This window comes from Bombus vancouverensis, chromosome 8 (genome assembly GCF_051014615.1).
Source record: "Bombus vancouverensis nearcticus chromosome 8, iyBomVanc1_principal, whole genome shotgun sequence".
Taxonomy (NCBI): Eukaryota; Metazoa; Arthropoda; class Insecta; order Hymenoptera; family Apidae; genus Bombus; species Bombus vancouverensis.
In genome coordinates, this window is record NC_134918.1 from 1379466 (window position 1) to 1402016 (window position 22551).

At 30.3% G+C, this 22551-nt stretch overlaps 3 protein-coding genes and 1 non-coding gene across 10 annotated transcripts; all 4 read right to left on the reverse strand.

The window, feature by feature from the left end:
* Nucleotides 1–21: 21 nt before the first annotated feature.
* Chc (clathrin heavy chain) lies at nucleotides 22–10238 on the reverse strand. Of its 2 annotated transcripts, none has more exons than XM_033348134.2 (14): nucleotides 10090–10238; nucleotides 9727–10000; nucleotides 8596–8803; nucleotides 6675–8522; nucleotides 6252–6571; nucleotides 5850–6115; nucleotides 5531–5765; nucleotides 5017–5399; nucleotides 4551–4848; nucleotides 4002–4442; nucleotides 3357–3919; nucleotides 3042–3264; nucleotides 2889–2964; nucleotides 22–2520 (listed from the first exon to the last, which is right to left on the reverse strand). In XM_033348134.2, the coding sequence occupies exons 2-14, from the start codon at nucleotides 9766–9768 to the stop codon at nucleotides 2387–2389; spliced, it is 5037 nt and encodes a 1678-aa protein (XP_033204025.1). In that variant the 5' UTR covers nucleotides 9769–10000; nucleotides 10090–10238; the 3' UTR covers nucleotides 22–2386. The 2 variants fall into 2 exon arrangements, with proteins under 2 accessions (XP_033204025.1, XP_076476945.1); XM_076620830.1 differs by having other exon boundaries at nucleotides 10102–10212.
* Nucleotides 10239–10810: 572 nt separating this feature from the next.
* RpLP2 (ribosomal protein LP2) lies at nucleotides 10811–13568 on the reverse strand. The gene is made up of 4 exons (XM_033348142.2): nucleotides 13433–13568; nucleotides 12676–12848; nucleotides 11052–11153; nucleotides 10811–10980 (listed from the first exon to the last, which is right to left on the reverse strand). Exons 2-4 carry the CDS (start codon nucleotides 12845–12847, stop codon nucleotides 10910–10912), a joined length of 345 nt encoding a protein of 114 aa, XP_033204033.1. The 5' UTR covers nucleotide 12848; nucleotides 13433–13568; the 3' UTR covers nucleotides 10811–10909.
* LOC117164939 (small nucleolar RNA Me28S-Am982) lies at nucleotides 12915–12987 on the reverse strand. The gene has a single exon (XR_004465773.1). It is a non-coding gene; the product is annotated as a small nucleolar RNA Me28S-Am982 (small nucleolar RNA).
* A 2714-nt stretch (nucleotides 13569–16282) lies between the features above and the next one.
* LOC117164718 (ATP-binding cassette sub-family G member 1) lies at nucleotides 16283–21596 on the reverse strand. 6 transcript variants are annotated; one of them, XM_033347976.2, is made up of 12 exons: nucleotides 21290–21596; nucleotides 20931–21182; nucleotides 19479–19596; nucleotides 18947–19136; nucleotides 18465–18610; nucleotides 18145–18383; nucleotides 17865–18067; nucleotides 17616–17784; nucleotides 17224–17324; nucleotides 16950–17105; nucleotides 16588–16828; nucleotides 16283–16510 (listed from the first exon to the last, which is right to left on the reverse strand). In XM_033347976.2, exons 2-12 carry the CDS (start codon nucleotides 21073–21075, stop codon nucleotides 16338–16340), a joined length of 1881 nt encoding a protein of 626 aa, XP_033203867.1. In that variant the 5' UTR covers nucleotides 21076–21182; nucleotides 21290–21596; the 3' UTR covers nucleotides 16283–16337. The 6 variants fall into 6 exon arrangements, with proteins under 6 accessions (XP_033203867.1, XP_076476949.1, XP_076476948.1 ...); XM_076620834.1 differs by having other exon boundaries at nucleotides 21279–21596; XM_076620833.1 differs by having other exon boundaries at nucleotides 20931–21093; nucleotides 21168–21596.
* Nucleotides 21597–22551: the final 955 nt, after the last annotated feature.

Genomic DNA, 22551 nt, shown 5'->3' on the forward strand with positions numbered 1-22551 from the left:
AAAATTAATGTAAACTGTGTATTCAATTCATACAGTTGTTTATTGAAATAAATTTAATAGCGACAAATGTCTCACATTTTATACTGACTTTCAACATTACAGACATGTGATTTTGATCATGTATATGTATATTCGTGTAATTAACAACCAATTTTGGTATATTTATTTCTAAATTTACTAATATTTTATTTTAATCCACAATATTCAAACAATGATACAATTACATTATTATCTTTTTTGCAGAACGGTATTAGATACATTTTTCAATCTACATTTTCATTCGTTATATAATTTTAATGAAAGTGAAGTGATTATTGGGAATGTTACAGACTCTTCTTTGTATTATCTAATTTTAACATCTTTTATTTAATATATGCAGCTAAAATTACTGCAATCGCTAAATATCAAACGAAAGTTGCTCACAATGATCAGTATCGTTATTGCAACAAACATTATTCAAATATTTGAATAATATTCTGTTACATTATCATTGTGATATTATGATTTTCCAGTTTTCAACTTTTGTTTCATATTTATGAATAATGAGAACAATTTATAAGTGCATATCTCCTGCTCCTTTTGAAATATGTGACAGAAGAAAATTTCACTAAAAATGTGTTATGCAATAATGTTGCTCCTTTAGGAACATTGAATGTAAGATATGCCAGAAAAAGGTACTATTTTTTCCGATATACCTTTTACATCTTGTATTTGATCCTGATTTATTAGTAGAGCATTTTATACAGACAATATGAATCACTTAATGAACAGAAACGTCAACAAACACGATTCTGTCATTCTCTACATATGTATCGGAATCTGACTACCCAACTTGCATTAATACTTGTAATGTCATTATACATTAATACAATTAATATACTGAACAATACATCCAAATAGGATACTATACATACATTATGTAAACCAAATACAATAAGTAAAAAAAGAACTTGGTTATATTTCTAAAAAAATGAACACGTTAATAAAACAAAATTGTTACTTAGTTCATATAATTTTATAACACCTCCGAGTTTTCTTTACAAGTGTTATAATACTTTAATGTAACGTGTACAAAAAAGATAAGATTATAATATTGTAAGCCAGCATAAACAAGTCTCAGTACATATATCCATACATCAATATGACGAGATCGTTATAACGTTTGTTATATTTTCAATGGATTAAATATGTTCTCTGTCTAGTGAGAATATATCAGAGAGCTACCTTTGTTATCATTCTTTTTTCTTTTTTTTCCTTTAGGAAAGCATGTAATATTACTATTCTATACTTCACATTTTGGCTGCCTGATCAAATGCTAAATTTGTTATTTATCCATGCCACAACAATAACACACACAGATACTAAACTTATATACTGACAGACATACAAACGTATCTCATATCATACTATATTTAAATTTCTAGATACATTACATACAGTTTACAGACTTCTCAGCTTTATTTTGCACTGTTGTTATACTGATGTACTGATATATGCCGCTCTCTTTAATTTATCTTGTTAGGTATTTCGAGGCTCATACATTTGACTGTGACAACAACGTTTTCATTGAATCTAAATAAATAGATCCTTTATTTTATTACTACAAATTATATATTAGAATAATATTTTCACCATATTTCATTTTCCATTGGATGGACATGAATATATGTTAGTTTTGAGTACTTATCGTTTCTCTTAATAATCACTTAAATATGTTTAGCCCAATTTTCTTCTTTTCTTTTACCAAAAAGGAAGCACTGTGTAATTTCATGACACATTTATTGAATTGAAACTTACAAATATTTTTGTTTAATATTGTTAATTTTATATTATCTTAAACTAAAACTTCTTTCAATACTTAAACAAAGGCACGTACGTACGCAATACATCGATATTCCGGTGAAAGTATGTTGATAGTTACTTTATGAAGTAACATAAAATAACCCAATTCAATTGGTAGAATGTAGAATGTTGCAATATAATATGGATTACTAAAATTATTACTATTGCATACTCGTTTAAACATTCGTTATACGATGTGAATTCGCAAAATATTTAAGTATTTTTTTTGTTTTTATTACGATTATTTCCTTTTTTCCATAAACAATGGTCAATGTGTACTCTTTAATTACTTTAACAGTAAATTAATTATTTTATAAATGTTACTCATAAACTAGAAATTCGCGCTTAAATATTTTGTAGTTTACTTTGAATTCATTATTTTTATTTATGTTACAATTATCTTGCGGCAACGCTTTTCTCTTTAATGATATTATTTTAGCATTTTATATAATTGTGAGCTATTGAAATAATCTTGTTCTACCTAGATATTATAGAAAAGTAGATTTTGTTGATCTCTGTTACTGAACGTGTTGCACATTGTGTTTCACATACCATAAGCCTGGTACGCCGCTGCAGGTGGTGCATAGACACCTTGCGGTGGTGCTCCATATACGCCTTGTGGTGCATAACCAGGTGCCATCATACCTGGTCCTGCTGTCAACATTAACTGAGGTTCCGCTATAGATAGAAAATACATACGATATGATAAGATACAAAATATATATGACACATATTTGTTATTTCTTCAAGAATTTTTTTCTATTATATCAAAAATAATTACATAATTTTGTGTTGAATAAGACTTATATGTTGTAAGAAATTGCTTTAGCGTATATTTACAAAGAAAAGTTGTAAATCTTTATTTTTTGCTCTAGATTAATTTATAAAAAGATTGTTCACGTCATAACAAAAGAGAAACAAATTTTCTCCTTAAATAGCACTGCCATCTTCACGCATGTACAATTTATAAAAATTTCTAACATAGTTTCTTTTAATAATTTATTTAAATTCTTAAAAAATATTTAAACTAAGAAATAAATACTTACGCATAATCATAGGTTTATGTTCTTGATGATCAGTTTCTTCCATGCGGCGACTTTCAGCTTCTTCCAGTTTATCAACCTTTCAAAAAAATATATGTCATTATCATAATAATAAAATGTTGGCAATTAAATATATTGAATTATGAGAGGTATTACCTTAGTAATATATTCCCGCGCAACTTGTATAAGATACGGCATAGCGAAATGTAAAATACGATGTCTCCACGCAAGTTCCAAAATAACATCTGGATGAAGTAAATCATAACAATGAAACAGACATGCTGCGAAACAATCCTTTGATCCTCTCTCCAAGAACCACTCTAATAATTCTTGAGCAACTTCGGGATTGCGAGATTCTGCTGCATATTCCATAGCATCTCTATTCAGTTAACATAATAATTAAAATACTGAATAACGAAAATAGAAATAAATAATGAAAACTCATATAAATAGAATATTTAAATGTTTTACCTAAACAATCGATCCTTCTTACATAGTTCCACCGATTGTTTCCATCTGTTATTTCCTTTGTACAAGTATGCGGCAATTCTTCTAAATTCAATTAATTCATGTTTCTCCAGTTGTTGCGCTAACGCAATATTATCAAAATTATCGAACGCATCAATCGATGTTCTGAGTCCCTGATAATCTTCTTCGTCAATAAGTAGACCGTTTAATGCTTCATTAATTGCTTTATTATTTAATGCTTGAACCGACCTCAAGTATGGTTTTACAAGTTGTAAATGCCCTGTTCTCTTGAAATATGCAACTGCTCTCGTATGATCCATGCGTGGAGCAAGTACAAGTAGTATATCATTCAGAAGTAGGGGTTTATATTCGACATAAAACTGTATAGCTTTGTAATAAAGTTCAACGTTTGCCACTTTAGTAATCACATCTTTGAAATGACCTTCTCGCCATGCTTCAGTAGGGTGTTGCATCATTGCAAGGACTGCATTGTCGTACTCTTCATATTTATCATATAAAAATACAAGCTCTGCCCATAAATGTGCTTGCTCTGCTGCACGGAGTACCTATATATTTTATTAATAAATATAATACATTCTTTTCCATTTTGTTCATATTCAAATATTTTAAATGTAATTAATAGTATACCTTCGGTATATTAACTCGAGACCAGAAAAGTTCAAGATGTTCTCGCATTCGTTGAGGTTTATACTTGCTATAAAGTATAGCTAATTCAGTGAACATTCCCATATGCGCTCTTTCAAGTCCCAAAGCAGCTTCCAATAAATTAATAAGTTCCTCAAAGTGCCCCCGATCTTGATAATAATTGATTAAATCTTCTAATTCATCGGCATGTACGACTATATGTAATCCACACATTTGTGCTAATCTAAATTCTCCGCTATCCACACAAGCAAAACAAACTTCTTTCCAAGTACGAGTTGAATTCGCTTTGCGAGCGCTGTCGACGGCGCCTTGGAATTCTTTTAAGTGAACAAGCGTAATAGCTAATCGTGCAAAATTCGATACATTATTGTACAAAAGTTTAGCAGCATCGTACATCTTGTCGTCGAAACATCTATCGCCAATCTAATAACAAGTAATATAAATTTACATTTATGGACATAAATATATCTGTTTTAGAGATAATATACATAAATAAATATTACATATCTAATATGTATACATAAAACTTACCTTTTGTATGTCGGCATGATTAGGACCAGAAATAAATTCTTCAAGATCTGCAAGTCTATTGGTTCTTGCATATGCGTAAATTAATTCACTTTCAATGAAAGATTCACGCGCTTTTTTGCGAGCCATTTGCAAGTAACGAACCAAATCCTCCCAATGAGAAGTTCGATGAGTAGTTTCTACTACATCTACATACGCTGATGGATCGTCAGCCTTAATAAAACTATCTATGGCTTCTTTCACTAAACCTTGTTGTAATTGTGCTCTGGCTAATTGAGACCATACCGGCGGTTCATTACATCTATAAGAACAGACCATTAATTTTAAAAAAATGAATTACAATCAACCATTCTACTAATTATGTTATTCAGTTCATTAATATACTATTTCACGTTAAATTTCATACATAGTACTTTCTACAAATTTCATACATAGATACTTTCTACAAATTTAATTCATTATAGCTCACCTTTCAGCAAATTCGTAAGCTCTGTCTAAATTATTAACCTGCTCGATTAAAACTTGGATAGCTGACGTGTTCACATCGAATTTTTTAAAGATGGCAAAAGCTTCTTCGTATAACTCATTGTTAATAGCAATGTTAGCAATGTCAGGAGCGTCATAATTATCCAGCCGATTGATGTACTCCATAACACGCGTACGATCAGCCTTTATTGCCGTTAAAATCAAAAGATTTTGTAAATTGCGATGATCACTAAATACACTACTGTCGAGTACGATTTTCTCAAGAAGCTCAATTAGTTCATTGGGTAAATCAGCAGTCATAAATGCTTTAACAGTAACCGATATATCTTCAGGATCTTGTGTTTCTGATAAAGCTGTTTGTACAACCTACAAAGAAATCTCGATAATTTCATAACAATTGCATACAAGCATAGTTAAAATTATAAAAACAAATTTTCATTAAATGTTTAAAAAATTATTGACGCTACTTTTATCATTTTCCTTTACTGTAAACTTACCTGATCAATCAACGGCCTTTTGTAAGGGTTGCTCTCAAGAAGAACTTCAGCCCATAAATCTGGATCTCTACGTCTCACTAAATATCTAGCTTCACTTTTGAAAAGGCTATTTTCGTTACATACGCTTATCAATTCCCTATCGCATTGACCACGCTCATACGCAATACACGCTAAATGTGGATCACGTTTTTCACAATATTTTCCTACTACTCTACTATCATAAAATTGATTCTCTCTGTAAAATTAAAATTTAGTTAATAAAGAACATTTTATATAATATATTTTTTTGCTATGTCAAGATATATTTAGATTTACTTACTTAAGAAATCTCTCTGGATTATTATTACTGTCAATGTATATCTTCGCTAGTGCATTATGCGTTGCAGGTTCGACACAACCTTCATGGACACGAGACTCCAGCCATGGAAGTAAGAGCTTCAAACGGTTTCTCTTCTCAACTTCTTCTACAAGTTCGTCAGTAGAGAACTGACCACGTACCACAAGGATTAAATTTTTTATTATATCCTCTGAGCAATCTACATCAAGTAAACCACCCACTACAACTGGTAGACGTGACGGATTTACCTAAAATTAAACCACCATTACAATAAATAAAGCTAGAAACTATATTGTAATTATTATTTGTCGTAAAGTTTAGTCATTACAAAATTTATAACTCTTATATTAAATTCGATGCAGAATGACGATTAATGAAACTTACTTTTTGAACGTAAATTTCTATGTATTTTTGTAAATTATTTCGGTAGAGATACAGTACAAGATCATGTACAAAATCGAATCGATCACAAACAATGATCAAAGGTAACTGGTCAGATAATTTTGCCTCTTTGAGGAAATTTTTTACACGTTCTGGATTGTAACAATTACTTTCTCTACAAATTCGTTCCACTTCTTTAATTTGTCCAGTTTTACATGCTGCTTGAATATATTTAAAATGTACTTCTTGATCTTGACTGAAATTAACAATAGATCCCAGGAAATAAAACAGTCCCTCATATGATTTAAAACTTTCAAATAGATCTGAAAATAATGATTATATGAAGTAAATAAACCAATACATAGTAATATAAATAACATAAATCAATATATGTTTAAAATAACATTATTAGCAAATTATAAATACCTATCAGTGCTTTAGTAGTCAACTGTTCATGATATTTTGTTGCAATTTGAATACAGATTTGTAAATTCTGTCTTATGTTAGCAGTCAACATTGCCTTCAAACATTCCAAAGAATCTTCAACTGATAATGTTCCAAAAAATCCTACAAGCCAATCCGGAGAAAGTAAATGTGTATGTACTACAGCTCTCTTAATGTCATACAAATCGGTGTAATGTTCCAAAGCACGTTGTAATAAGCCAGCTTTTTCACATAACTGTGCAATGTGAGCTCTGTCATAGTGTGTGAACATTTGATTTCCTAAGATTGCATCAGCAACTTGTGGAGCAGACATTAAGTTCATTTCTAAAAGTCGTGTTTGTAAAGCTCCTTCACTTGGCCGATTATTTTTCAAAGCATCCAATAAAAATGCTGTACATTGTTGAACCATGTTTTGTTCCATGAATATATCCACAATTTGGTTGATATCGGCTAAGGGTTCATCATCTTGGACCAACATCTGGGCGAATGCTACACCCTGATCTGGATTAATTCTCATGACATTCCTTAACAAAAATATATAATCAGGGGTATAAGAAACTTTCTTAGCATACAGTACAATTTTCTGGAATTGTCCAGTTTCTGCAAAACATTGTATAACTTTATTAGGGACATTAGCTCTTAAATAAACACTAAGAGCTAAAGTTGGATCAGCTTGTTTCACTAAGTCACCCAATTCTTCGCTACATTCTAATTTATCTTCTTTCAACCATTTCTCAAGAAGCTGCTTACGACCTTGCACAAGCACTGGACGACATAATTCTAAAGATTCATATTTATTTAATTGTCCTTGATCTAGAAGTATTCCAAAATATTGCAATAAGGGTGATGTTTGTCCTTGCGTAGTTGGTACCTGTTGGAACCGTTGAATAGTCGCCGGAGTTCGAAGTATTCCTTTCGGAGCATTTGCTGCAACTTTGGCTGCTTCCGCGTATTGACCATTTTGGAAAAGCAAATTAAATTTCCTGACGAACAAGTCTTCAGCTCCTGACAAATTATTTCTTACAGCCATTCGCAATGCAAGTTCAGAATTTTGTAGTACTCCATTTATATATGGAATTATGTTTTCTTCATCAACGGATACAGATAATACTTGACCTTTCCGATTTACTCCTATTATACCACCAGATGCTTCATGCGGTGCAGTGACAAAAATAGTTTCTCCAGATATGCGATTCATAAATATACATGTAGCAGATTCAATATCATACATATGTATATAGCCATACTTTGTTATTAAATATATAACATCATACTTTGAGCTGACTTGCATAGCAACAGGAAAGTCATTTCCAGCTTCTGGTGGGAAAAAAACATCTACTGCCTTCTTTGGGAAAGGATGATTACCAGCAGGAGGTTGACCTACTTCGATAATATGGAGCTTTGCACCTTGTACTGTTCTGACAGCAAAACAAAATAAGTTACTTGGTTCTGCGTTTCCTTCCATTTTAAATTGGGCAAAAGAAGCAGCATGTCCTTCGATTGGTTGAGAACATTTTCTCTCGACAGAATAAAGTTGCATAGCACCAACCACTCTATTGTGCTGAGCAGAAATACCAATCAATAATAGCCATGTTTGTTTTGGATCAGTTCTATAATTAATTATTTGACAGCCATTTAGTGACGAATGTCTGTCAAACATTTTATTCGGTGTAGATTCTCCTTCCATAGACCAGTGATAAACTGCAGTTTCTGTTACCAATGCCAAAGTATTTAATGATATCCACTTCCAAAAGACTACATCTTCTGTCATTGTATGAGCTTTCATTTTTGATTTCATTTCTATGTTAAAAATCTGAAGAGTTTTCATTGCTAATAGTAAGAATAAAATATGTTACTAAATTTATTATTAAGTTCCATGTATTTATTTTATATTAATTATTACCTTTTAAAGCTATTACTTTACTTGCAGGATTCATGATCGCAGAATCTGCAGAAATAGGTCTCCTGATTGGATTTGCAGAATCATTCATATCGATAATAACTACCTGTGCAGTATCACCAACTTTTTCTCGAACACAAATAAATTTATCAGATTCCATTGTGAGTGTGTTAAAGCTGACATTGTTAGCATTAATCCCAACAGCTGTAAGCTAGAAAAAAGAAAATGACAAAAACAAATTATCATACTGAGAAACAGCTCTTTAATTGAAATATATCTAAATATTCTATAAATTGTAATTAGAATATCTTATTCTTTAAATAACTTTAATGTATCAAAATTATTGGAGGGAGCTTTTAATATAATTTTATATTAAACATATTTAATAATTAATTTAAGATAAATAAGCATAAAAGTGTTCCACATTGATTTTTATCTAATCTGAAAATTTAATAAAAATTGTTATTGAACTAAATTATATTTCACGCTAAGAATTAATTTCATCAGCTTCAGGAAGATGGGAGAAATAGATTAGTTAAATGCAGTTTATCTGGAATGTAGAATAAAAAATACATAATGATACATGATTGCAATTAAAAGCTATTTCACGCGAAATCGCAAATCACTATCATAAAGAAGTAAATTACAGACGAATTAATGAATCATAATCTAATTCCATATTGCTATCGCGAGATTTGCGAAACATAACGAATATTTTAATTAGAAAATTCACGATGTATAAAGACGGAAATAAGGGGCGTATATGTCGAGTAGACGTGGCCCTCGTTGATAAAAAAAATCAATTTATTTTTCTCGTCGACACTGCTATACAGAATAATATTATGATTAGTTAACCTCTAAATATCCTATTACGAACGTTCATATAAATTGATAAAAATTTAGTATAACGAACGAACATGCGATCACTATTATACCTGTCAAAGTAATGTCAATTCAAAAGTATTTTAACGGAATTTGTATTTCCTCGTTACAGCAATAAAACTGGCAGCTAAAAATTTTCTAGAAGAACGTTATAATAGTAAAATGAAATTGAAAATGTAGTTGGCGAAAATGAAGCTGTTTGACGACGTGTCGAAATAATAGAAGAGCCGGGTACGAAAGCAGGTCACCTACCTGGAGATGTTCTTGAAACCTTATGGGTAGTAACTGCGTCATTTTCCTAATGTTTTCCCAAAATTTTCGAGGTTTTTCAGCCGCGGTTACCTAATGAAAAATCTATCGCGGCTGTCTATCGTTCCTATGTACAACTGTTTTGGCTTATAGTGCGCTCTTCTCAACCAAAAAACCTCGGTCCAACCATCAGCGCACAAAACCAACTGACGCAAAGTGAATGCCGTCACTACTTGCCGCTGACACCCATCATGGCCGCCAATGACCGCCCCTCTATCTAAAAATAGTCCCTCAAGTACAAAAGTGTTTCGATCGATCCTATATTCTGATATTGCCAAACGTTTGTAAACGCATCCAAATAGTTACATTATACGAGACCTGTAACCGAATATCGAATAACCACAATTATCTTTTTAATTCCGTCAATTTAAACGTTCGCTAGCGTAAGAATACACGTAACTGGATTTTCTAGCAAATCTCTCCAACATCACCCCTTCCTTTCTTCAATTCTCAACCCCCACTCCATGCTATGAATGAAGCTGCAACGGCGCACAATTGAGTACATTACGTATACGTTTTCCATTATGTACATTTCCTCGTATAGGAAATTAATATCCAGTCTCACTAGAGCTTACTACTACAGTAAAGGAAATAGGAATCATAATTAAAAGTTGTATTATAACATGATTTTTCAAGAGTTTGAAGTTTTGAATCACATATCTATGCATGAAGATTGTTGCAATATTAATTCATAAAATTTGAGCTTTATAGGTATTTATAACTATTCGACAATATATAGATACAAATAGATAATTAAGAATTAATTGAATTAAAGTACGTTATGTTGCAATATCAATTCAGAAAATTTAAGGTCTATAAGTATAACTATCCGACAATATATAGACACAAATAGATGATTAAGAATTAATTGAATTAAAGTACGTTAAGTATGTTGCAATATTAATTCAGAAAATTTGAGGTCTATAGGTATTTATAACTATTCGACAATATATACACACAAAAGGATGATTAAGATTTAATTGAATTAAAGTATGTTAAGTATCAATTTAATAAAATTAAGTATTAATAAATTAAAAATAAAATTTATTTCATTTTCAGAGCTGTTGTCAAAACTGTATAATACATATGTTGCACAAATATTATACAGATATAATTGTTGGTCATTTTAATCAAAGAGACCGAAACCCATGTCGTCGTCTTCCGATTCAGATTCCTCTTTCGCTGGTTTTTTCTCTTCTGTAAACAGAAATTATGTGAATAATTTTTATATAATTTCTAATTGTATTATATATTCATATAACATTTACCTTTCTTTTCTTCAGCTGGGGCTGCTGCACCTCCTGCAGGTGCAGCATCTGCACTAACAGCTACAGCACCACCAACTGGCATGGATAATAATTTTTCCATCCCTGAAAGAATCAAACATCTTTTTGTTAAACTGACCTGTGTTAGTAGAATGTCGAATAATATTAATACATTGATATCAATGAAACAAAACAGTTTTTAATTAATTTGACAAAAGATTATTTCCAAAACAAAACAAACCATGTTAAGATAAAAATAGATATAGACAAGTCATTTAAAAGCCTTACTGATCAACTCTATAAATTGGAAAATAGAGAAAAATTGCGATCATAAACATTATTTTTAAAAATATATCTTGAAATTTGCGATTATTTATGCCATTTCTTTATAACAAATAGGTTCGTGAAAATAAGCCCTTTGTTTCTTAACCCTTTGCGCTCAAGAGGCGACTCAATCGCTACAGCGTTTCATACGGCAATGGCGAGTGAGAAGCAAGTCTCTGTTAGATTTTGTCATCGCCAATTAATGATAGCACAGTATTTTTCGAAAATAGGTACCTTAGCTCTTTATGTTCTTTGTTAGGAAGTGTCACACTTTGAAATGGGGATAAAAGATATTTAATCTCAAACTCCTCCAAAACCATGGTTCTGACGTCTCCTACATTAGTTTGGATTCGATGATTTTGATTGGTGGCTTAGAAGCCCTAAAAAATGGATTTTGGAAATGAAATTTGTTCAAATGAAAATGAATTTGATTTTGAATTGTTGAGAGACAAGATCGATCCATGAAGGATAAAGAAAATGAAAGCAGTGATGGAAATAGTGACATAGTATTAAGTGTAAGAAATCGGAAGATTAGAATAGTAGATAGTGAATCCAAAAGTGACAGTGATGCCCCATATAATCCTAATAATTCAGAATGGACACCTTTTGAAGAATCTAGCGAAATACCGCCGAGAATAAAAGTCATAGCCGATGAAAAACCTGGAAGGCCACAGGTATCCTCAAACGTTGAACCATTGAATTTTTTAAAGATATTTCTTACCGATAAATCAAGTAATAACTGAAACAAACGGTTATGCTGCAAGAAAGATATAAGAGGGAGAATATTGTTATAACATTCAATTTGGCAAATATGACATAATGTCACCAAAGAAGAATTTTGGCCAAAGTAAGGATGCATCTTGGTGAATGCTTTATAAATTACCATACAAAAAAATACAGAAATTAATATTACAAAATCACATTTTTAAAAACGGAAATTTTTTAAAATAAATTATTAGAATATAATGTTCTTGTAAGTTAATTTGTGTATATAATCATTTTATGTTACCTGTAAGACACTCATCACATATGCGCAAATCATCTCGAGTTGCTACTTCACCAGACTAAGAAAGTCATTAAGCGCAAAAGGTTAAAATATTGAATGTGTATCTGACAAAACTGAAACTTGATGAAATTGAGAAATTCATATAAAATAGAGCTGATTAATTTAACTTCTGACAGACTCACATAGTAATTGTTTCTTTTATAGATATTAGTAAAAAAGATATTTTAAACATTGAATTATTTCATAGTTTATCTATACACATGTATGTGTTAATATTTAAATTTAAAGAAGTTGTACCTTGTGCAATAAGTTCATCTACTGATTTTCCATTCAGTTCTGAGATGACTTTCTTAAGCTTTTCTGTATCAGCTTCAATTCCAACGGATGATAAAATTTTTTCAATATCATTTTGACTAGGAGATGCTTTCCCTCCCAGGGTAGCTAAAAGATAAGCGGCCACGTAACGCATTCTGAAATAAGAAACACATTTTGAATGCCCTTTTGAATCTAATATCTCGTCATTATTTATATTGATCAGTTTCTTTCAGCAAGAAATTGCCATCACAGTTCTCAGTCGAAAGATGGTGAATATTTATATCATCATATACAGTGCATATTAGTATTATACATAAGTGAATTTGGCAACAAATAACATTCGTTTATCAAGAAAAATAATTAGCATTAGATATATAGGAATCTAAATATAATTTTTTACGTCTCCTTATACTGAAATCTATTTTTGCGTTTCAGATACTATTAACTATACACAGAGTGTATAAGATATTTGTATAATTAATTATTCGTATAATAATTTGTACAATTACATAATATTGAAATAATAAAACTTAAAATATAATAATATAATTAACTATATTAGAAAAATTATGAATAACAAATACACGTGAATAATGAAATCTTTATTGTATCGTAAATCATCTTGTAATGTAATATATTATATTATAAATAAATTTAATTATTTAATATATGAATAGGTGGCACACTTAAAATGAACAATATTATTTATTATAAATTACATTTAAATACATATATTTACCTTTAAGCCTTGCGACACGAAACGTGTACACGCTCAAAAAGAAAAGTACGTTCACTTCGAAGCGTTGATAGAAGGTAAAGAACATAGAACACCAAACTTTAAAGGAAGGAAACATTTATATCTATTGAAACGCCATCTATCGTAGACAAATACAATATTAAATTTCCAACTTATATAATTTTTATTTCTACAATAATATGAATTTACATAATAAAAAAATTGATATATATATAACACTCTCAGAACAAAAATATTATTATTAAATAAAAGTATAATTACCATTTATTGTCGCTTGGCAGGAATTAAATATTACATACTTCGTTCTTGTTTTTTTATAACTTTTATTATTACGTTTAGTTACAAGAGTAAGTCAAGTTAATGTTATTAATTGAAACACTAATTTAAAATTAATTCTAATTATTTTATTTCTAGTTTATTATTATCTAGTTTATTTCAAGTTCTAGTTTATTTTGTCTCCTGGTTAACAATATCTCCAAGAGATGGCGTTTGATGATTTGATCTTGAGTTTATTTTTTCCTTTGTTTTACCAGAGAAAAAATGAAAGTGCTGACACCCACGATCATATAAATAGGTCTCGACACTTGCTAGGGAAAACCGTATGAAAATTGAGTCGTGTTATAATCGTGAAAAATCATCATGGAAGGTTAATAAAGTACACGATTTTACGAAGGTGAAGGAAATGAAAAGAGTGTCCCTATCTCTGTTTGTGGTATTCATTGCGTGTCAAGGGTGCGCAGGACGAGAACTTCCATGTTCTTCCATGTTAGTTACGACTCAATTTTCGAATGATTTTTCCTAAGCTCCGGCAAAGAGGAAATCTCCTCTTTGGCTTTGGTATATGAGTCTCAAGACCTGTTTATATAATCGTGTTTACACTAATTATTATAGTTTTTCCACAGTACAGGTGCTACACCAAGCGGTCACATGCTGGAAGATGTTCCACGCTAGCATATACAAGAACCTATTTACATAGATCCACCACAAACGAGATATAATCGCCTATGTGTCCACTCTACAGAATCTATTTCATTGTACGATTCCACGGAAAAGTTTATACTTTTTTATCCGATAAAAACACTTATTAGAATAACAAAATCGCACAATAATTACACTAAGTTACCTCAGAATGAGAAGTTAATGGTTTATTAAATTTATTTTAGAAAAATTAATAAGTATATTTTTATATCTTTATACATTCTTTTAATATTAATATTATATTTTCGTAAATATTAAATTTTTACAATTTATATTGATAAATTTTTGATTATTTTTATTTATTATAATACGCTTGCATATTCTTACAATTTTGCAGATGAAAATTGTGATTAAAATATTTAAAACATAAGAAACTGCTGTACCAAGAACATAATTTTTGATTAATTTAAAAAAAATAAAAAACCACGCATTCGAATTCTTTTGGGACTGTTTACTACGAACCTAAAATATTGAATGAACACTCATTCGAGATTTCACAGTTCTTGCCGTCTCCTTGTTAATCATAGCTGTATAGAGTATAAATATTTCTGTCCCTTTTTTGCTTTGACTCCTCTCCCGCCCTTGTCCTTTTTAATATCATAAAAAAAAAGAATTTAGTTAAACAATATTGCATCGGATAACAATTAGCATTAGCAAACAATAGATGAAACTGATACATACATATGTATTACTAACTTGGTTATAAATAAATTATTAAAAATTGTCTTTCCTTTTTTTATATTTCTCTTAAAACTTACTCATTTATTTATAAGAAAAGTTAGGAATATCAAATTATTTTCGAATATTAGATATTAATTGTTAAAATTGGAAGAATTATTAGATCTTAATGTTACAATTGTATGTTTGTTTCATGAATAAAATTTACATTAGGGTGTTTCGATATACCCTCACTCGTCATAACAGAATTATCATTATTATTTGATTATATCATATGTTGCTTATTTGTATCTGCTAAACTCTATTTTATATACATTTCATGTATGTGAACGTTTCGTTTTCCAAATATTTTCGTCGCTCAATAATCGGACGACGCCAATGCTATAAATGTATGTATATACAGGGTGGTTGGTAACTGGCGGTACAAGCGGAAAGGGGGTGATTCTACGCGAAAAAGAAGTCGAAAATATAGAATAAACATTTTTTTTTTATTTTTTTTCTTTTCTTTTAATTTTTCCATCGAGACAACGATCTACAGTGAGATCCGTTATAACGAGACGTGATAAAGTGCACGCGTACCGAGTCAAAATTCAAAGTCGATTTTCTCGAAAACAAAGCCTCAAACGAAAAATTTGTATTCTATATTTTCGACTTCTTTTTTCGCATAGAATCACCCCCTTTCCGCTTGTACCACCACTTACCAACCACCCTGTATAATATGTTTGCGTTTCTGTGAAATTTCAACATGGTAATATATTAACAACTTTTTATTGAGGGCTATTATTAATGATTCTTCACTATTATGCATTTATCGCTATTTCTTACTATTTATTATTACTGCTTTATTAATGAAGAGGTTCAGTAGATTATTCTATTAACATTTTATAAATCAATCTCTTTATAATATTGCGTCTAGTATTACAAAATATATCCAATAATGAAATAAAAGGAAATAAAATTCTATTATTGTAACTTTTATTCTATTATTGTAATACTTTAAGCTTTTCAGATCATTTTATTGATTGCACCTAATTAGTGGTAGAATGAACAAAATCATTTAAAATCACTAGTAGCCATGGATTTGCTTATATGTAATTACAATATAAGTTCATTAAATTAAATTCAATTACGTGATCTTCTTTTCATCACATTCGGAAAAAAATCATAAAAGATCGATTACTTTTTCGAAAATAATATTTCGTATATTTATACTACAAAATAAGACTAGGTTTTAATTGTCGATGTTAAAATGATTTTTTATTATCCTTCCAATGAGATGAAGTGCTTGAAACATTTTGTTTGGATTAAGTCGTTGTCTAAGCAAATAATAAGAGAGAGCCCTTAGACAGATAAGGATAATTATTAAAGCGATAATGTCAACCCAAAAAACCACATGTTCCATCTCTGAAACAATAATTAAGACATTGTATTACAGCAAATAATATATTTTGAAGTCTTTTAAGTACTTTTAGGAGACTTACGCATTGTTAGTAAAACTTGTCGAGGTGTTCCGAAGGGGCAGAATATTTCCGCAGGCGGACAGTATAGCTTTTCTCTGTTGTAACCGTACAAAGCAACTAGAAGACCTTCTATACCATATCGAATGTAACTTAGATACATTATGAGTTTACGATAGATAGATAAACTTTCCGTTTCGCCGATTCCTTGTATAGCTACCAACACTAGTGGAGTGGAAATTGCAGGCCCAACAAATGTACCATTCTAGAAGATAATTAACGTCAGAGAGAATAGTCAAGATTTCGAAATATTAGTTGGTAATCGTCAATTAGCTCACGGTGTTATAGTATTATCATTACTAATAAAGGGATAATACGAAACATACTACGATGTTCAGTGTGCTGGCAATAACCAATGCCATACTTTCTGCGATAAACGCGCACATGAAGCAAATACTAAAAAACATTGCACATCTGGACAACTCCAGAGGTTGATTTGTGATCACATATACTATCAATAAATATATCGACGATAGTAATATCTGCAACGTCGATTTGTTGATTAGAACGTTGTTTCGCTTTTAAATAATTTATAAAGTTGCCATATTGTATAACTTTTGATGAAATCCAATATGCCTATTACCTGCAATATGTTCTTACCTGTCCAGGTATATTAACTATTGTAAATGCACAATAATAGGGACTCAAATCGTACCACATGTTGAAATATTCTCGTTTAACCAATTGCACTTCCGAAGGAACTGTAATTTTAAAATTAGCTAAAAAGTATAATCGAATTTGAAGAAAACAACAATGAAAATTGGTAAGATAATAGAGGATAATCGATCGAAAATGTAGTAGAACATTCGGTCGGAGGTTCTTTCATATTCTACCATTCAAAGGATTCTTAGCAACTTGTTAATTATTTGTTAATTAATTAATTTTTAATTGTATAATAATGTTATTATCCATTAGGAAGTTCAACCTATCTTTTTTAAATAAACGCACATTAAGAATCATCGATTCACCTCATGTAATTATTGTTTCCTTACAGTGCATTAATACCGGTGACATAGGTACATAGAGGAGAATTATCAAACAAGCAAAGCAGAAAGTAAAGTTGGATAAGGTTTTCGACCCATCGTTTCCAATGTTTAAAAATAAACTACCAACGACGAAGCCCAGGAATATATATAAACTTATTTTTAAGTACATATAACTCTGCAAAATATTAAGCATTTGTTACGTTACGTTTTTCTTCCAAAATCTTCCATTCATTAAATTTTATAATTATTTTGCACCTTATTTCTACGTAACTGTAATAACATTCTTCTCGATAGAACAACAAATTGTTTGAACCAGGACACTTTCGATATTTTTGCTTTGTATTGAAATTCGAACCTCGTTCGTCGAGAAACAGGAACGATAGGAAATTCTGCGTCCACAGCATTTATCATTCGACTTATCCATTCTGAACCATATTCGCCCGCAGATATTTCTATCACTGTAACGATAACAGTTTAGTTTTCGAGCGATATATGAATTCAGTCAATAAATAAAGTTAATTAGCTTATTATTTACCAAAATCGGCAGGATTGTAGTGTTTCGGGCATTCAATACCAATTTGTCGAACAAATGGTACCAGATTATGTACAGTGCTTCTATAGATACATTGGCCAGCGGCTATAACATAAATGTGGTCGAATTTTGCGAAAATGCTTGCACTTGGAGTATGCAGGGAGCAGATTATCGTTCTCCCCAGTCGTACCAAAGATTTTAAAAGGTCGGTACACTGTGCAGCTGATATTTCATCTAGTCCTCTAGAAATTGAATGGGTGGATTGTAGAGCAAACATTGAAATTTCATTATTTCTTTCTTAATAAACGATATAAAGTACTCACGTAGTTGGTTCGTCAAGAAACACAACAGGAGGATTACTCACGAGTTCCAAAGCGATCGAAAGTCTTTTTCTTTCGCCTCCCGATAGGCATTCGGTAGTTGTATCTTTTGCATGACGTAATCGCAAAATATTTAAAATTTCATCTATCTAAAATTATGTAAATGTTCAGTAGTGGATATAATGGATTGATACTATGTCAATAATCCATAGATTTCAACAAATTTTTAAAAAGCTAGTATTATTACGTCGAAATGTTTGGATCTCTTGTTTCAAGACTGTCATCGAGTGCGCGACGAGAATATAAAAACTGTGCACGATCAAATGCATCGTATTCTGAGTATTCTGAGAACATAATTTAAGATTGCATACAAGAATCGCATTTTTAATCAAACAGATTTTTCCTGATATTTTTTACATACACCATACGAAAGAAATATGTTTTTGTTCTTATGCAATTGTATCGCTAACGCGTAAAATGCTTACAGCGATCGATTTTGCTTTTTGGGAAATGTTGCCAAGTTTCAAATCTACAGCAAATTGCATTGCCTCTTGCACTGTAAGCCATGGTTGAAGAAGATCTTCTTGCATTATGTAACACGATATTTTTTTAAAATAAGTCTCGTCTCGAGTTTGTCCATTGATACTTATGTGTCCCGTAACGCTATCAGCCGATCTGAAAACGTTAGCTTTGATTTTAAAATCGAAAAAAGTAAAAAATGATGAAAATAAAATTGTTAGTCGTGTATCTATAATAGCGAGCAGCTAATCTATCGATCTTGACTTAGACAAAGTATTCACTTATTTATTGTAAAGTCTACGACGTAAACCGTGCGGTCAATGACCTTTGACATGCTGATTGTTCTTTTAAGCAGAATAGTCTAATTTAAAGTTCATTAAAAGTATACGGATAACGCAGCGTGACGATAAATTTTTCATATATTCATTTGAATACAATTGCTCAATGCATTTATTACACTACATGTAAGTACTTTATTCTAGTTATGTGAAACATTACTTGTATCCTGCGAGAATGTTTAACAAGGTGGATTTTCCGGCGCCTGATGGGCCTAATATAGCTGTTAATTCTCCAGATTTAAATTGTCCACAAATTCCTCTTAATATTACTTTTGTACCTAAGACATATGAGAATAGAACATTTCATTATTTTACAATATTATACAAAAAGAATGCAAGGTTAGCAGATACACTATCGAGATGAAAAGTAGATGAAAGTTCTATGTGTAATTTTCTGATAATATCCGATGATAAACAAGTAGTGTAACATAATTAAACAAGATTTCGAAGAACATATAACATGATATAGTTCCCTGAATAATTTTAGTATTTTTCCACACAGTCCTTTAATTATTTGCATACGGTACATATTTATCATATTGAAGCGATGAAAGATATTAAAATCTAATCTTGTATTATATAAAACTACACATTTTTATTCGAAGGTTCAATGAATTAATCCATGACCTTTTTATTTTAGTTATTTAATTATCGAATCAGTGAATAATTTATCTTCCTAATGTATTATTGCATGTCAAAATACCTATTTTAATAAGATTTATCGCGAACAAGTATTAACGTAGCATACTTAACTTGTTTACTGTAATACCAATAATTAAAAAATTATACAGCAATAAAATTTGTTTTTGCTATCCTAGATTCAAATATGATTATCTTATATATATTTACTTTTCGTATTACATAACATCTACTGTACCTTTACCAAATCGATTGGCTTAAGCATGATAGCGTTGATGTGTTTAACTTAATTTACATCTTTTGCTTTTTAGAATTGTAACTGATTGTGAGTTACGCATTAAACAATTCCATTCTATACAATATGCATGCTTTGTTTAAAAAATTGGTCTTCGATCGTGTTCAAAACGAATATACCTTTTCTTATTTGAAAGCGCTTAATTATAACTTTAAATAAAATAAAACAAGAATAAGATGTTTTATTCAAGTATGATATTGTTATTTGTAAGTAGAAAGATTGTAAACATAATAGAACTATAGAAAATAAGTCACGGGGTGAATACAGCGCTAAAACGATTAAAACCACAACAAAACTAAAAGATTTTTGTGGAATCTTTTTACCCGATAATTTTATAAGAATAATTCTCTTTAAGGAATTTTGGAAAGGAATTTTAAGAAATTTTTAAAGAATCAATGTTTCGAGTAGACATTTTTGAGTTCTTAACCTATTATTATCTTTCTTTTGAAAGCAAATTATTAAAATTGCAATATAGAATATCGAATATACTTTTTCACGGATATGTTTCAGACGAAACGGAGCTTAAATAAAAAAATGAAAAATTGCAATATATATTTATTTTAAACATATTTGTTCTATTAGAACATAAGAAAATATTTAATACTTAAATTATAAAATAAAATTTGAATGCTTCAACTATTGTATTCAAACGGTATAGCAATGTTTATATTATCGTACCTTTTCTACCACGAGGTACTGTACAAGTTAAGTCATTGAATTCGATGTCAATAGGGGTTGTTATTTTTGAATATGATGGTGATACTGGGGTGTTTTGCATTCCATTGCTGCTCTGCTTCTCCTTGGACTCCGATTTTGTGGACATGATTGATCAGTAGTTTCACTAATTTATATCCACTTTGTTCAGATCATTATTCAAAATATGTAAGTACCTTCCTCATACCTTGACTAACTTACCGCGTTAAAAATTCCCTAGTGAGTTTATAAAAACATTTTCAAACATTTAAAAAACTCGATTACGTTCTATGAAATTATTTGTGATCGAGCTTGACGATGATAAACAATAACCTTTTACGAACTTTTCATAAATGATTACAAAACATTTTTATGGATAAATCGCTGAAGTATGAGCATCCGTTTAGATAAATTTCACTCGATTAATTAAGTCAAATACGTATAATTAGAAATAGCAGCAAGATTTATCGAAGACGAGTTAATAAACGTGTAATAGTCGGAGCAACACAAATTTTAAAATTATTGAAGATCTAAAACATTAATAAAGCCATACGGTTTTCTGTTTAAAAGAGAGTCACTGAATGGGAAAACTCGTAGGGACAGTCGAACGCTCAGTACACGGCAGATCGTTATAAAAGACTGAAGTTGAAATAGCTTTAACCGCTTCCCTATTCTTAACATTATACATACATGAATGTATCGGGTGGTACTATAACGATATTGTACATTATACATTTGTACATTCTGAAACGAAGTAACTTGTAATTAAAACTCATATACGTTAAGAAATAACTTCCTCTATGATAGCTTACATGATTGAAAACAAAGATATATTGTAACAAAGAAACCATTAAAAAATACGCGCAAAGTCCAGTGTGAATCATACTATACGCAATGTTTGTATATGTTCCATAGATACGATATACATATGTATAATGCATTACGCACGGTGATAACGAACCAAGATAAAGAGAAAGTATTGCCGCTATAAAAAAACAATAACCAAATTTCAAGTTTCGTCTTTTCACCTATTTACCATTAATCAAATATATAAATATATTCAACTGTAGAAAACCTATTGGTATACTACATTGGTATACTTTCATCTACAAAATATGCAGCAATATTTTCTTAACATTGTCCTTTTTGCATTGTTTCAATAAAAACGAATAACATCCTTTGTAGCATGTATTCTTCCCATAATCTTGTTATTCTTCTTTATTTACATTCAAATACGTTTTATATAACTTCTCGATTGTTTTGCTTTGTTACTTTTCATAACACAAAAAGTAAAAGCAATGTATTAATATTTATTGTAGTACTTCGTAAAATATCGCGATATTGATTGAAGAGTACTGTAAAATAGAAATATTAATAAATGCGCATTTAGCTTCCCATTATTAGTCATTTATTGTCAATATTATCTAAATTAGGTTGCATATGTGCTACTTATTCTGTATATATGTACTATGTATACTGCGATTTCTTGTCATGTTAAAAATAATACCACGCTAAACAAGTATAAGCTTCTGAATCTTGAAGTGTAACTGTCGCAAATTCTAATCGAAATCAAGTTCTAATATACATATAATACGAAAAAACCATT